This window comes from Chelmon rostratus, chromosome 16 (assembly GCF_017976325.1).
Source record: "Chelmon rostratus isolate fCheRos1 chromosome 16, fCheRos1.pri, whole genome shotgun sequence".
Lineage (NCBI taxonomy): Eukaryota > Metazoa > Chordata > Actinopteri > Chaetodontiformes > Chaetodontidae > Chelmon > Chelmon rostratus.
The window spans coordinates 18,463,932-18,478,418 of record NC_055673.1 but is presented as its reverse complement, the minus strand read 5'-3'; the positions used below and the strand labels follow the sequence as shown (position 1 = coordinate 18,478,418).

The following is a 14,487-nucleotide window of genomic DNA, read 5'->3' as shown; positions in this document are numbered from 1 at the left end:
TGAGAATGACATATTTGCATGTATTTTTTTCACAATCTATAAAAGGTGGATCTTAAATCCAATAACAGAGAAGAAGGAAGGCGTGGTTTCGTGCTACAGCGACTACAAATAGCCTTCTAGTGCGATGGCAGATTTAACACAGTGCACCTGTGAGCTTCTGGGTGCGTGTGGGATTTTGTGGATGTGTTTCAGAAAAGGCGAGAGTGGGAGTACGATATCCAGCCAGCAGAGTCAGTCTCCACAGCAGGGATGTGAGCGGACAGCAGCGGGCCAGACAGATACCTCAGTGGCTCGCTTTCAATGGATTCTGCTTTTAATGGGTCGGTCCACTGAATTACATAAAATTAAATTATGTAAAATTGGTTTTTATGTGCCCAGATTTTTGAATATCTGTGTCAAAGCTGTCTCATTCTCTGAGACATTCGAGAGACATCTTATAATATGGGCACATAAAAGCAAAACTATCTGCATGATTACACACCGGGAGGTTGTTGTATTTTGGGTGAAGCAACCCATCACTTTGCTTTGCATCATCACTAAAGAGTAGACAGTGTCCAGTGTGGGACTACAGCAGTGATCAGAAACTGGTCAGTAGTGCCATGTTGTTGTTGCACAGTAGTGTCAGTTTGTGTTTGGGCTCCAGGTGACTGCTCAACAGTCAGTCCTCGGCCCTGCCTGGCTCTTACTTGGCTACCCCAACAGCCGACAACGGTGCAGACTATTCCTGGGGCCCCGGGGCTTTCATGGCCATGCTAGCGCCAACCATGGCTGGATAACTCCGGTTCCTCCTCATTCCATCGGGCCCAAAGGGAGAGCCGGATCGGCGCAGCCCACCCAGAGGCCCCAGGATGGGGCTGGGACTCACTGCTCTGCTCCCTGGAGCTCCAGCCACACCGAGCCGCTTCACCTTGTCCAGCAGGTTGAGGTTGTGGATGGTCACGCTAACGTCCGTCTGGCTTTCGCAATCCCTCCCTCTCTGCCTGCCCCTCATCCTCCCCGTCACCTCCTTCAGAATGGAGCGGGCCGGCTTGGAGGCCAAGAAGTTGTCGTAGGAGGGGCTCTTGAAGTCGAAGCCCACGGGGGTCGGCGCAGCTGAAGCTCCCGGTCCGGTGGGCGAGTTGGGAGGCGTAGAGGGGCGCAGAGGGTCTGGGTTGGGTGCTCGGTTTGGGGCAATTGAGGTGCTGAATAAGACTCCTCCGTTGCCCTGACCATACTCCAGGCCCTGGCTCTGGTGATACATTGCTGCTGAGATCCCTCTCTCCTGGAGAAGGCGCACTAACCCCAGAGAGGTGCTGGTGGTGCGTGTTGCATCTCTGCACGAACAAACAAACAAACAAATGAGAGTCAGCATCATATTGACTAGAAACTCAGTGTGATGCACAGTGTGAATGGCTTTATAAAAGTGACCAAGTAGAAGTAACGATCTGCCAACGTATTAACAAAGAAACAAAGTTTTGTGCCCTGCAGTAGCGAGAAGAAGACATATTTCTCGAGAACAGCTGAAAATGAAGTCATTTTCTGTCAAACTGTGCCTGAGGTTAGTTGAGGATTCGGACGGCCTGAGGCTCAGCCTGCGGGGGGTGCAGGGGGTAGCAGCAGGAGTTCCCAACAGAGTGCTGGTCATCACACAGGAGGACGACGCTGGGACTGGGTTTAGGCTGGAAAGCAAGCAAACAAGACACGACACAAAACTCAAAAGATGCTACTTGTTGCTGATTTCAACAACTTAAATTGCAGTTATATCTCATTATTGTCACAGTGCAGCACTGACATTTGTTGTGCACGGGGGATGCTGCTTCTGCGAACCATAAGCACCTGCATGTATTATTTAGCGCCTTCCTACTGTCTAGCAGACAACTGAATGAATACAGTTGCTTGGACACGATCCCACCTCAACAACAACTGTCTGTATCTTATTTGTCCTGTGGGATATAGTCAAACTCAGACTGAGTGCACATTTAGCACACTGTCGGACTCTCAAAGTACCACACATCCAAACAACATCGTAATAAACTGCATCAGATGTTTAAACTGCCTTTGTGTTTAGATGTTAACTTTTCGTGGCATTGCAATGCATGAAATTCTTCTTAGAAAAACGCATTATTTCATTAGGAACTTTGTAATAAGGTATAGGTTTGAATATAGCTGCTTTTAGCAGAAAAGCAAACGTTTGCGGCGGTTGATTGTGAATGAATTCAGAGGTAAACTTTGAGACACTCAAGAGGAAGGGCCACAAAAACTTTTAATTTTTAAGCAGCACCAGACTACTTGTGTTGCTTACCTTGGCGTGACCCGCGTCTGCTCATCAGTTGGGTGGAGGATTCTACAAGTTGTGAAGGTGTAGGTAGAGCTTGTGTGGGCCATGCATTTACCTGGGTAGTATGCAGCTGCAAGCCACAAAAACACAGACAGTCGTTCCACACAGGTTTACCCATGTAAAACTTTACACAAATACAGTTTGTATAAATGTACAGCGCGTCCTCACCCAGGACGTCAGTGTTGCTGAGATGTGGCGATGGGGATGGAGAGGGTGGAGAAGGTGGAGCAAGGGTGGGCGGGGGCTGCCCGAGGTTGGTGTCAACAGTGCTGCAGATCGAGGGCGCGGCTGGCGTGGCAGAGGCCGAGGAGGTGGGCAGGTTCTGAAAGTACTGCTCCCCGGGTTCATCCTCCTCAAAGCCACCCCATGGATAAACCTGCAGAAAAACACGTCTCACTAGTGTTGCTGGTATCTTTTATAGTAACAGATATTAGTAGTAGGGTAGGGGGTACTGTAAGTAATAATTAGCCCTGCACAAAAGTGGGACTTGATTGCCTCTGTAGTACAATAGAATAACAAATCTCAATTTTATTTGTGCAATGAAAAAGCTGTATAGTCATTTGTGTAACTAATAACATTATGTAATGAAGTACTAAAACACTGTTTGCAGGTATTTGTTAATATGTTTCCATATGGTAAAACATACAGAGATGCATTGCATGAGCATGGCCTTACTGTAAAAATGGACTGAATGGAGGAATCTCACATACACACACACACACACACACACACACACACACAGAGAGAGAGAGAAACACGCAGACCTGCTCCAGCTCCAGCTCGAGGGGCCTGTAGCCCTTTGGCACAACTCCTGGCCTGGCGTCCAGAATCACACCGAGGTGAGGCTGGGCTAACTGCTGCCAGTGATGCAGGGTGGCAGAGCCTGGTGGAGAGAGATACATACATCTGGAAAAGAACTCAATACTTAATATGAACCAGACAGTTGTGTCCAATGGTTTCAGTTAATTAAAGGCTTTTCAATATTAATAGATCAAAAATCATGTTATTCCTCAGCTATAATAAATGTGTTTGCTTTTCTAATATTGGCGCAGCCATTCTACTGTAATAAAGTAGATGTCATATATATATCAGGTATCACATACTGAACTAGCGCATAAGCTACAAGGCTGCAGATGACTTTACAAAAGCATGGCAAGTATCCTTTGAAAGCATTTAGTCCTAATAACTACTTGCTAACTACTTTTCTAATAAGTCTATCCAATGAGCATGTTCATGAAAAAGCAGGCGAGTAAACCTCACCGATCAGGATGACAAAAAAAGATGGCATGGAATACAGAGACACTGAGAGGTGATGAAGTGCAGAGGAATGAGATAAAAATGAAATGGAGGAGAAATTAGAATGAGAAAAGGGTTTTATTAGTCGGCTACATGAATTTGAAACGGAGATGGCAAGCAGTGACAGAATGAAGAAAAAATATTTTAAAAAGTCATACATAGTAAAGAAATACATAAAAGCAAAATAATACACAAACGAGAAGGTGTAAATATAAATGAACAAATGTACGTAAACAGAAGCAGTGGCAGGGTTTCTACACATCATCGAGGTGTTTGCTAGGTTAACAGCACAGTGAGCTTTTAAATGAAGTGTGAATTATTACCAGGAGAGGGCAGCAGAGGCCAGCAGCAGCCACCTTTAATCACGGTTGAATCACGAGAGGAAGAATAAGACGCTGCTGTGACTCTCTCTGGGTTCAAACCTGTGTGTTACACTTCTGACCACATCGCGATCAGCTGTGAACACCAGCTGTGACATCATTACATCACTGGCCTATGAGGTGAAGTGTGTACTTACACTTCCTGAATAGCTCTCGTTCTTCCTTCTCCCAGAGGGATCAGGTAAAGAACAGCAGCAGGAAATGATTTAGGAGCACGAACCGAGCGGCGCACCTGCCTACAACCATCCTCTCGGCTGCGTGTCTTTGTAATACGTGTGTGGGGATGCAAATCTGCCCGACTTGTGATGGTGCATCAGAGACCAGAAGGAGTTGAACAGCATCAGGGACAGGGGCCTCTCTTTCCCTTCTCTTGTTCCCTTCATCGTCCTGCTCCCAGCTCGGTCTCTGGCCCACCTCCTTCCTCTCTCCCTCTCTATCCCAGCCCCGGTCTTCCTCGCCCATCCCCAACCTCTTTCCCTTTCCCCCTCCAGCATTCGCCCATGCCGACTCTCCCGCCTCCTCTCCCCCTCCGCCCCCTTACCCCGCTTATTCCCTTTCTTTGCCCCCACCCCTCTGTGTCGGTCGCCGTCCCGCCTCCTCCCGGCCTTGCAGCTCACCCCGCTCTCCCTGTCTCCCTCACCTTCAAGCGGTTTGACGATCTGGAGTTTGTCAGGGAGGTAGGGCCCTCGCGAGGCCCAAATGTGGAGGTTCCCGAGGGACATGATGCTTTCAGAGGGAGTCATCACACTCTCCTGGCTCAGGGCATCATGTAGACCTCCATGTCCTCCCCGTCTCCGACCCCTTTCCTCTTCAAAGTAGCGCCTCTCGCTCAGGTTGTTTTGTCGACGCAGGGACAGGCGGCGCAGGGCGAGCCGGAGGTCCTCAGCTCCACTGGCCTTCTTCTCTCTGCCCTCTGTGCTGCTGCCAGAGCAGAGACGAAACCAGGTATAAGACTGTTTCTCAAGAAAATCAATCTATCAACATTTAACTAATCCTCAAGGCTCAACAGTCAATTTAAAACATAGCCTTTCATGCAGATGTCTAAAAGCCAGCTTCAGTCTCAACTAATTCATTGTATAAGCCCGCTCCTCCTCACCTATCCTGATTGGATGCTGTCTCCATCAGGATGCTCTGCGTTCGGTTGTCAAGGGCAATACTGTCTCCGCTGAAGTCACCTCCATACATGCTGGAGTGAGGCGTGGAGAGGCCGCTGGACTGGGGCGATGTACGAGCTGACAGAGACTGGTTGGAGCCCGGGATGTTGGCGCTGGTTGGAGTCAGAGAACGCTGACGGACTGTCTGGTTGACGTTCTTCACCGTCTCAAACACACGCTTTCGATGGCTCCTGCGCACAACCAAACACAAGAGCATTAGCCTGCATACTATTTCACTCATCCGCACGTTATCAGCATGGGATCACAAAAATGATGCATCGATATTTCACTTCACAATTAAAACTATGACCACAGTTCTGAACAGGCATCCTTGAATATACAAAAAAATGCAAGGAAATCCATCCAGTAGTCTTCTGAACATTTCACAAAACAAAAACAAAAATGTGGTGGTCACATGCTGAAGTTTACATACTTTTGTTCCTCACACTCGGGGTCATCCAGACTCAGCTCCTTCCTCATTGTTCCCTCGATCTCAGCTGCCAGAGAATCCTGCAACACAAAAACATGTAAAGGGATGGAAGATGATCATATATACACACCCACAGACAGACCACACACACACACACACACAAACACACACACACTCACTCCCTCCCTCACCATTGGGTACAGTCCCAAGGGATGGTAGCGTCGAGGGGTTCCTGCGGGGTAGTTTCTGTTCCTCAGGTTCTTCAGCTCCTCCTGGGCTTCATGCAGCATCTCTATACACTCTGAATATTTCTCCTCCAGCTCCTGGAGCTGTTCAGTGCAGACGGTAATTTAACTTTAATCAAACAGTCTGGTATCAGCTTGGCAAGCAAGGAAATGTGATCAAGACAGGCAGCGATGTAGACGCTACCTCTGCTGTGAGCTGCCTTTGGGCGTCTTTAGCTGCCACCAGGTGTTGGGAAAGCTCCTCATTCTCCACCGCATACTAGAAACACGCGGGTTTGAATTAGCAAAACAAACAGAGCATGACAACGGTCACCACTGAGTTAAAATGTGTCCGCCCGTGCGTACTCACAGACTTGGCTTTCTTTTGCAGATCTACGATCTGAGAGAGGAGGTGTGTGATCTCTTCCTGCTGTCGGGAAGCATCCTCAGTCTTGCGAGCCAGTTCCTCCGCGATGGCAGATATTTGGAGGCTGGACAACCCTGATAGGACAGAAAATGTAGTTCAGTCTGAGACAGAGCCACCGTGCAACAGAAATCGATAAAAAAAATCGATTTCAATCTAAATCAAGATCAGACATGCACACACATCACAGGACAGAGATAAGAATGGAGAGACTTACTGAGCTCTTTCACACAGTCGTTGACAAGCTGCTGCTCCTTTTCCTCGTAGGTTTCAGTCTCTGACTTCAGATGATTCGCCTGCATGTAAACATTCATGATTACACAATATAGTCCCAGTGACTCCTGGTCCTTACATTGTGTGTGTGTGTGTGTGTGTTGGGGTTATGGTGTGTGGAGACACCTCTGAGCGGAGGGACAGGTTCTCTTCTTCCAGATCTTTGAGTTTCCTCTGGAGTGTGTCACTCACAAATCCTCCGGAAGCTGCTTCCACTTTGCTTTTCTTGCCCCTTTGGACAGACAAACACAGAGTGAGTGAGACTCATAGGTTAGAGTTCAGGGTGAAACCAGCTCAGTTTACGTTAGAGGATAGTCGCTTCGACTTTTTGCAGATAGAAAGAGAGATGTTGACGAACACGGGACGGATGCTTACGTTGGGGAGCTGCTGGACTCATCCTCGCTCTCCTCAGCTGCATTGGTGTAAAACTGCAGCAGCTCGTCCTTCAGGTTCAGCTCATGGTGCAGCTGAGCCACCTGGAAGAGGACAGATGATGCTATCTGGTTTGTCTTCAAGCTAATAACAATGACAGCTGTGTGACATCTCTTTTCAAAGGTGACAAACATGACAAATTTTCTTCATGATCTTGGAAACTCAAGCTAACTCAAGGTCCACTTACTAGCTTTTTACTTACTATCCCTTAGTCTTCAACCATATCACATGGTCTCCATCAGTAGATGGAGTTTGGAACTGTTGACTTTATGGTTGACACTATGTTCCTGAGCATCCACTGAAGAAGGGACAGAATTTAAAGCTATAAAAAAATCTAGTAAGTAGACCTTGAGTTGGGATTGTTTTGTTAAATTGTAAAATAATCAGAATGAATCATTATATCGGCCGGTGCCTGATTGATCGGATCGTGTTTGTGTGAGCAGACCTCTTCTGCGATTTGTCCCACTCGTTCCTCCAGGTAGTCGTTCTGCTCAGTCAGCGTTCTGTTCTTCTTAAGAAGCGATTGGCCGATTCTTGCAGCCAACTCCAGATCTCTCTCTTTCTATTGGTAGGAACAGAGGAGGGGGATAGAGTATAGGGTCAATACCCCCAAACCCACAACACAACACTGGTAAACTCCATTTGTTCTTGCAGGTGTCCTGTGGGGGTGGAGGTCCAGCCACTGTAAATTTAGAAGCAGAATTCACTCACTGCTTCTGTATTTTGCTGTTTATTGATCTTTTTTTTCACAAGAATTCATACCACAGCCATGTTTCATTTGGGCAAACCTAGAGTGCAGCATCCTCTCTGTTGCAGCATCACTTGGTGCTTTAAATCCTTCCCGGTGCAGCTTTGAATTAAACTGAACAGACAAAAATAGACCATCTCACCTCCTCCAACAGACGTGTGACAGCATCGATGTCATTGTAGGTCTTCGTCATCTGGCCCACTCTGTCTGCACATAGCACTGTGGAAATGTGAAACACACAGAGTGAGGAGAAGGGAGCGAGGATGTGCAGAGCTGCATTCAGACTCAGATAAAAGCAGCGGGACCTTTCTGCTGCAGCGACCTCTCATCACTCCTGGTGCGATGCAGGAACGTGCACAACAGCATGCACACGCCGCACACGCGTTATGTAACGCAAAGTTTGAAAAGTCATCCCCTCAGAGGTGATGGACGGGTCATGTTTAGGATGTAACGCGTTATTGATGTAATGTTAGTGTATGAGAGAGCAGGACACAGAGTTGTTTTCCATGGCACACAGTGGTTGGCTGTGTTGCCCTGAGGTGAAAGCTCATATTGACTTCAAAGCTCCAATCAATAAAAAGCTGTACAAAGTTATTGAATACATTATGCTAAACCTCTGTAATCCTGTTAGTGTTACAACCAGCACACAATAATTTAACCGTCGTTTCATTAAAGCGACTTTAAAGCTTCTCCTGCAAGTAAAGATAGCAAACTGTTTGAACTCCGGCTCACACAGGCGCATTAGTGCACTGTGGGGATCTCAGTGTGCATGCATGTGTGCTCAGGGGCTGATCTGTCAAAACGGAGCAAATTCAAGGCCGGCGAGCTTCAGGAAATTCCTCTTAATTAGAAGAACAAAGCCCGAGCCTCTAGTGTATGATCGTTAACCAAGAAATGCACAAAACTGTTTCAAAAGGCTGGTTTTGCTGTTCATATATATCCTGGAAAATGAAAATACGACTTTGTAATCTTGTTGCAGCCATTAAACAAACTGTGACAAATTGCTATTGTCAGCTTGCACCTCGGTCTACTGTGCGCAAAACGCCTGGGAAGAAGAAAATGCTACAATTAGATGACATCAAACATGTCTTTCTTGGTTGTATTTTATTTTATACTCTACCTCTCTTGTCCTCCTTATAGTACCAGTCATCCAGCTCACATTCATCCCTCGCTAATCTCTCCATCACGCTGCCGCTGTCCATCACCTCCTGAGCGCCACAATGACCGGCGAGCAAAGACGACAGCGGGTCCAAACACTGATGCATTTCACTGCCCCCTCTCTCACTGCTACTGTTGAGCCACTGTGTAACAGGCCCAGAGACTGAATTACCCTCCGCCCACGTGGACACCCCCTGTGAGTGAGCGTGAGGGAGGCAGAGAGATGAGAGAGAGTGCGTTTGGAAAGGCTCGACAGCAGAGGTGAAACGGAAGTGGAAGTTGTATTATGATTTGGAGGGCGCACGATGGAGGAACGAGCCAATCAGAGCTGGCGGGCCGCAGCGTGGACTCTTCTCTCAGTTTAAGAGTGCTGACTGAACGCCCACATTTCTCCCCTTTTCACCTTTCTTTTATCTCCTCGCTTCCTCTGTCCTCTGCTATGTGCTCAACATCTATCTGCCTCCAGTAACTGTTACCATGGTAACCCTCATTCACAAACAAGCCCCTGATGCTTGCAGATACATACACACTAACTCTCTGCCATTGATCGAGCTGCAAACAGAGCCCCACCCCCCTGCACCAAAAACTACTACTAAAAAAAGTTAAGCTGACAAACAAAGCTTAATTTACCTACAAAGAGCTCATAATAACATCAGACATTAATATTAGCATGGACAAAAAAATACAGATAGAATATCAGAAACAAAGCTAATGTGACACAGGAGATAAATCTTTACATCTATACTCATACAAGCTAAAGAAACAGCATGATAGCAATACTGTCAATGAAATAAGCAACCCTCAAATGAACCAGCTCATTTTATGTTAGAGGACTTATGTCACCAAGATATCACTATAGACAAATTCATCAATATGTAGATTAAATTAAACCACACAACAGTGTGAGAACACGGAGCGCTGCATCTGAATGGTTCCAGATATTCAGAGATACATACAGTAACTCCAACAACGTAAAACTGACAAATTAGACTGTAGATCAGTGGTAAGGACCCCTTTTCTATACTGAGTAAACTGACAAACTCTGACCAAGGCACATGTTTTATGGATATTTCATATTATAGTAAATATATAACAGTAACAGTACAGAACAACTGATAAACTGGGCAATTTACCCAAATGGTGAGGGCAGTAACTGCAGGAAGATTGTGGAAAACGGGCAATGTGGATTAATTTTGAGCACATTATTTCCTGTGAATATTACATCCGAGATGAGTTTTCCAGATTTTAGCTTTTAAACAATATCTATCTGTACTATTATTTCATTTTATTATTAATTTTTTTGTTTTATATTTTTAACAATCATATATGCTTAATAGGCTCCTTTTTTTTTGACAAATTCAGTGTTATCTTCTTCTTGAAGCCAGTGCTCTATTAGCTCTTTGGTTCTTTTAACTGCACATTTTTCTAATGCTCTCAAAATCAAGAAGGCCTAGTGACCCAACGTGAAGCTTTGGCACCCCCTAGTGGGGGTTGGGAACCAGTGCTGATAACCGTGAAAAATGACTGATAGTGGTTACTGATACTGGATAAGAAGGGCAGATGAAATCTTGTTGAATTTTATTCATCTAGATTTATCTGGACGGGATTTATCTGTCAAAACCAGGTAAATGATTGTGTTATACAGACAACATTGTATAATTTACCACATACTATCACAGAAATACATACAAATGGTCTTTGATGTAGAGAAGGCTCTAACACCAATCAGAAGGACTTTGATTAGAATTATTATCAATATACATTTATAATGTATTACAATTATACTATTATTATTATTGTTATTATATATTACACAATAATGAAAATGTTTTCTTATTCTAATGCTTATAAACTGTAGAATAGAAAATGAGGCAATTTCTGTTTTTTATATACTGTATATAAAACTGCTGGCATGCACTGATGAGGTCAAGTGTGTTTCAATCTGTCAAGAGATTCACACGTACATTCACACAAACTATAGCAGATTATCTTTTTGAGAACCTTTTGAAGGATTAAATGAAGCATGTGCCCAGGTGGGTAAATCCTTCACATTTAAAGCCATGTACTCCCTGAGATAAGAATCCCAGCAGTTCAATCTCCAGTGTCCCTCCTCATCTATGTCTTTACTACATTTCCACTGCCTGAATTTGAAACCAAACAGCTCACAAAGGTCCCTTCATCAGGAGCAGAGCATCTGCAGCACAGGAGACAGATGTGTACTGTACAGGATCATGTAACTGCTGTTGATTCAGACAGACTTACAGAAGTATTTGAGAGTCTCCTCGATCTGCTCGGTGGTCAGGTCGAGCCCTGTGTCCGGCGCGACGAGGGGAGTGTGCAGCCAGTCATCGTGGTCGTAGCCGTAGACGGTGTCAGCCCGCAGCCGGTACACTGGCAGCTGCTCCTCTAGAAGACTGATGATCTCAAACTCAGGCAGGTCAGTGCTGTTGCACACATCTGGACATCAGGGAGATGATAGGGGAGGGAGGAGAGTGAGTACACAGCAGCCTGGTGGTGGACTGCACACATTTATCACATGGTCACATGGGGCCTAATATATACAACACCTTTAGATCCCACTGGATACTCTATAACAAAAACACACACACGTACCTGTGATGGTCTCGGCGTCCCTGCAGTTGGGCGGCGCCACGTGTGTGTCAAGCTGGCCGGACTCGCCCTCGCTCACATACTGCTCCTCGTTGGTGTGCCGCCGGTCGGGCTCAGGGTCCGGGTCCGGGTCCGGGTCCAGGTCCAGGTCTGGGGCCGGGGGCAGGGAGGGGGCCGGGGAGGCCAGCTTGGCTCACCTCTCACTGGTGGAGAGAAAAAGGGGCCATGGGCTTCTGGAGCTGGAGCTCCACGAGGTCAGCAGGTCCACCTGACGGACAGGAGACAGCAGGTACGGCAACCTGGAGAGGAGGAGGGACGGAGAGAAGCAAAGAGCTTTACAGAGCCACTCACTCATCAATGCACTGTCTCTTTCCCTACAGAGTCTTTGACTTCAAGTGCTGCTGCTGAGTCGGCACTGTTCTGTCTGCCAGCAAGCTGAATAAATCTACTGAAGGCCCCGCTTTTAATGGGCCAGGAAAGGAATAAGATGGCAAACAGGGGCTAAGAGCAGCTCTTGATAACAGTATGATACGACAATGAGAGCATGCTGCTTAATTCATCCACGTACAGGAAGTAATTTTTTCATGTTCTCCCCTCATGGAAGTTCATACAGCAGGTAAAACTATTGGCTGCGAGGGCTTTTGTGCTTCAATGCCACTTCAGCGGTGAGAATGTATGCAAACATGAGCCTGTCTGAAGTAAACACACCGAGCTTGCAGCTCTTCACTCTGCAGATGTGCAGCAGCCTACAGTCCGTACATGCACCGGATATCTGGATGGTGAAATTCACCTGTGTGTCAGATCAAAGAGCTGCATGGCGATGCGGCTAGCGGAGCAGAATATTAATAGAAACAGAGAGGAGGTGTGTGTGTGTGTGTGTGCATATGTAGAAGTGTCTGTCTGTGTGCCCTTTGAAGCCAGCTGCATGAATCGGTGGTCGTCTCTGTACTTGCATAAGACAGTAAACACCTGGCGATGGGTGAGTGCACCTGACAGACAGTGTTTCTAGCACATGCACATGCATGACCACACCGGTGCATAAAGGTGAGCAGACGCTCTGTTCTCTGTACAGCAGCACAACAACCTTGGGCCGCCTTTCCCATTGCGGCAGTACGGGTGTTGCATTCGCTCTCTGCTGGACGAGAGCGGGGAGGAAATGCATTTGTCCTGTAAACACCCTTTTCAACGTGCAGCTCCAGAGTCACATAATCCGTGGATGAAAGATGTATTTCCGGTTCAAACTGCCAGCATGTGCATGTGGGATTAGAAGTCCTACATCCTAACACTCCCAAAGCGCTCCCCACCAGCCCTACCATACATGCCAGCTTGCACAAACCTCCTCACCCACAAGTCTTCAAAAAAGGACAGAAAGGATGAGCTCTATTTATCTGGATGGTTATGCAAAGCAATATTTCTGTTTAATATCTCCATAAAGACATGGATTAGACCACACCCCGAGGATTTTGAGAACTAGCTCATGTTTATTGAGGACTTAGAAAATAATTACCTGATTATAGTTTGGAATATAACACTGAGGGGGGAGAGAGACCAGGTGAGGGTGATTATTCTTTTAAACTATCTAAGAAGAAGAAAAGAAAACAGTGACAGTACATAAGAGCTCATATTACTCCTGACCTGCAGTGACTGCTGCTGCTGCTGCTGGAGCTGCTGGCAGTATCCTAAGTAAACAGGCCAGGGTTCATTCATGCATGTGGCATAAACAGTGTTATTTGAATGCTGAGGGTGGGGCTTCATCTACATCAGCAGGCCGCGTCACGGATGCAGGTCTGCGTTGGTAAATCGTGTCCTTACAGTAACACGGTAAGTGCCAGCACATGATCAGCTGACCGTATGATGCATGACATCGCCATTGAAATCATTTATGTGTGAAAGCGGCCCCCCGGCACACAGCCGTACTCACTCAGCAGCGTCCGATCCGGAGGGTTTGTTCTTGGTCCAAAAAATCCAAAAGGGGCCCTGGTGCGGCGGAGTGGTGCCGCAGGGAGGAAATCGGTGGATATCGATGAATGTCCCTCGGATGAGCAGGTAGAAACAGTGTGTGTGGAGGCCGGGCGGGTCGCTGTGATGCTCTCTGGTCTGATGCTCTCTCCACAGCGCTGACAGCTCTGGATGATCAAGGTCACCTTAGCTTGGTGTCCAAAGTCGCTCCTGACCCGGTCCTCTCCTCCTTCCCTTCAGCCATGTCCCTCCGTCTCTCTTTTCTGTGTCTCACTCCCTCTGGAGTCTCGCTCAACACAGTGAAGCCGGCCAGGAGGAGAAAAACAAGACTTCTGGTCACCGCCTTCAAAATAAAATATTAGTAGCGGCTTTTAACCCAAAAAACAAGGTAGAGAGTTTATCTTGAGAGATCCGTACAAACAAATAGAGAATAAGCCATAATTGCCTGAAATACTGATGAGAATTGTTTTTATGGAGGATTCTCAGTGTCATATTAGGCAAGCAAAAACGTAAATATGTGTGTAAAATGAGCTCCAGTGTCTACACTGGATATAAATTGACACTGTGTAATAATTTGATGAAAATAATTTATTCACCAGATGATTTTAATTCATATTATGTGTACTTATATGGCTATTGGCTATGCACACCTCGGGATTTCATTGGCATTTTTGGTTTTTATTTGCATGTTACCTGATTTTGGAAATTTGGATGCGACTGTTTGTGCTTTTATTTTGAAAGTCTTTCGTACTGCATCCTACCGTACTCCATCAGACTTGACGTTTTCTCTCCCTGCTGCCATCCAGACAACTAAACCAGGACCCAACCCGTTCTGGACCGAGCATCAGTGACGTCACGAGCACCCACAACAGGAAGGGGACAGACCACGAGGCATCCATTAATCAAGAGACCGTATCAAGAAGGGATATTAAAGATTAACTTTACTTCCTAGTCATCCAATAACAAATACCAGCTGTTAAGATATTTAAATTAAATTCAATACTATCCAAAGGGCGTCGCTGGCATGAATGTTTAGGAGAAAAACGTTGGCAAAGCATCAAAATACAGTTTGTCTAAACATT

At 46.3% G+C, this 14,487-nt stretch overlaps 1 protein-coding gene across 1 annotated transcript; it reads right to left on the bottom strand.

The window, feature by feature from the left end:
- Nucleotides 1–718: 718 nt before the first annotated feature.
- Nucleotides 719–13,649, bottom strand: LOC121620053 (trafficking kinesin-binding protein 1-like). The gene is made up of 20 exons (XM_041955990.1): nt 13,591–13,649; nt 11,651–11,745; nt 11,450–11,596; nt 11,099–11,293; nt 7,821–7,897; nt 7,376–7,492; nt 6,874–6,974; nt 6,625–6,730; nt 6,443–6,521; nt 6,172–6,302; nt 6,007–6,081; nt 5,769–5,906; nt 5,581–5,657; nt 5,090–5,335; nt 4,634–4,911; nt 3,082–3,200; nt 2,486–2,693; nt 2,282–2,387; nt 1,533–1,658; nt 719–1,313 (listed from the first exon to the last, which is right to left on the bottom strand). The coding sequence occupies exons 1-20, from the start codon at nt 13,647–13,649 to the stop codon at nt 719–721; spliced, it is 3,075 nt and encodes a 1,024-aa protein (XP_041811924.1).
- Between the last annotated feature and the right edge of the window lie 838 nt (nt 13,650–14,487).

Bases quoted from the DNA above. Each gene is read 5' to 3' on its own strand.
- LOC121620053 (XM_041955990.1), bottom strand. From the start codon at position 13,649: ATGGCTGAAGGGAAGGAGGAGAGGACCGGGTCAGGAGCGACTTTGGAC. The intron at 11,746-13,590 runs GTGACCTTGATC...CCTCCTCTCCAG, and splicing joins ACTTTGGACACCAAGCTAAG to GTTGCCGTACCTGCTGTCTC. The intron at 6,522-6,624 runs GTGTCTCCACAC...GTTTACATGCAG, and splicing joins ACCTGTCCCTCCGCTCAGAG to GCGAATCATCTGAAGTCAGA.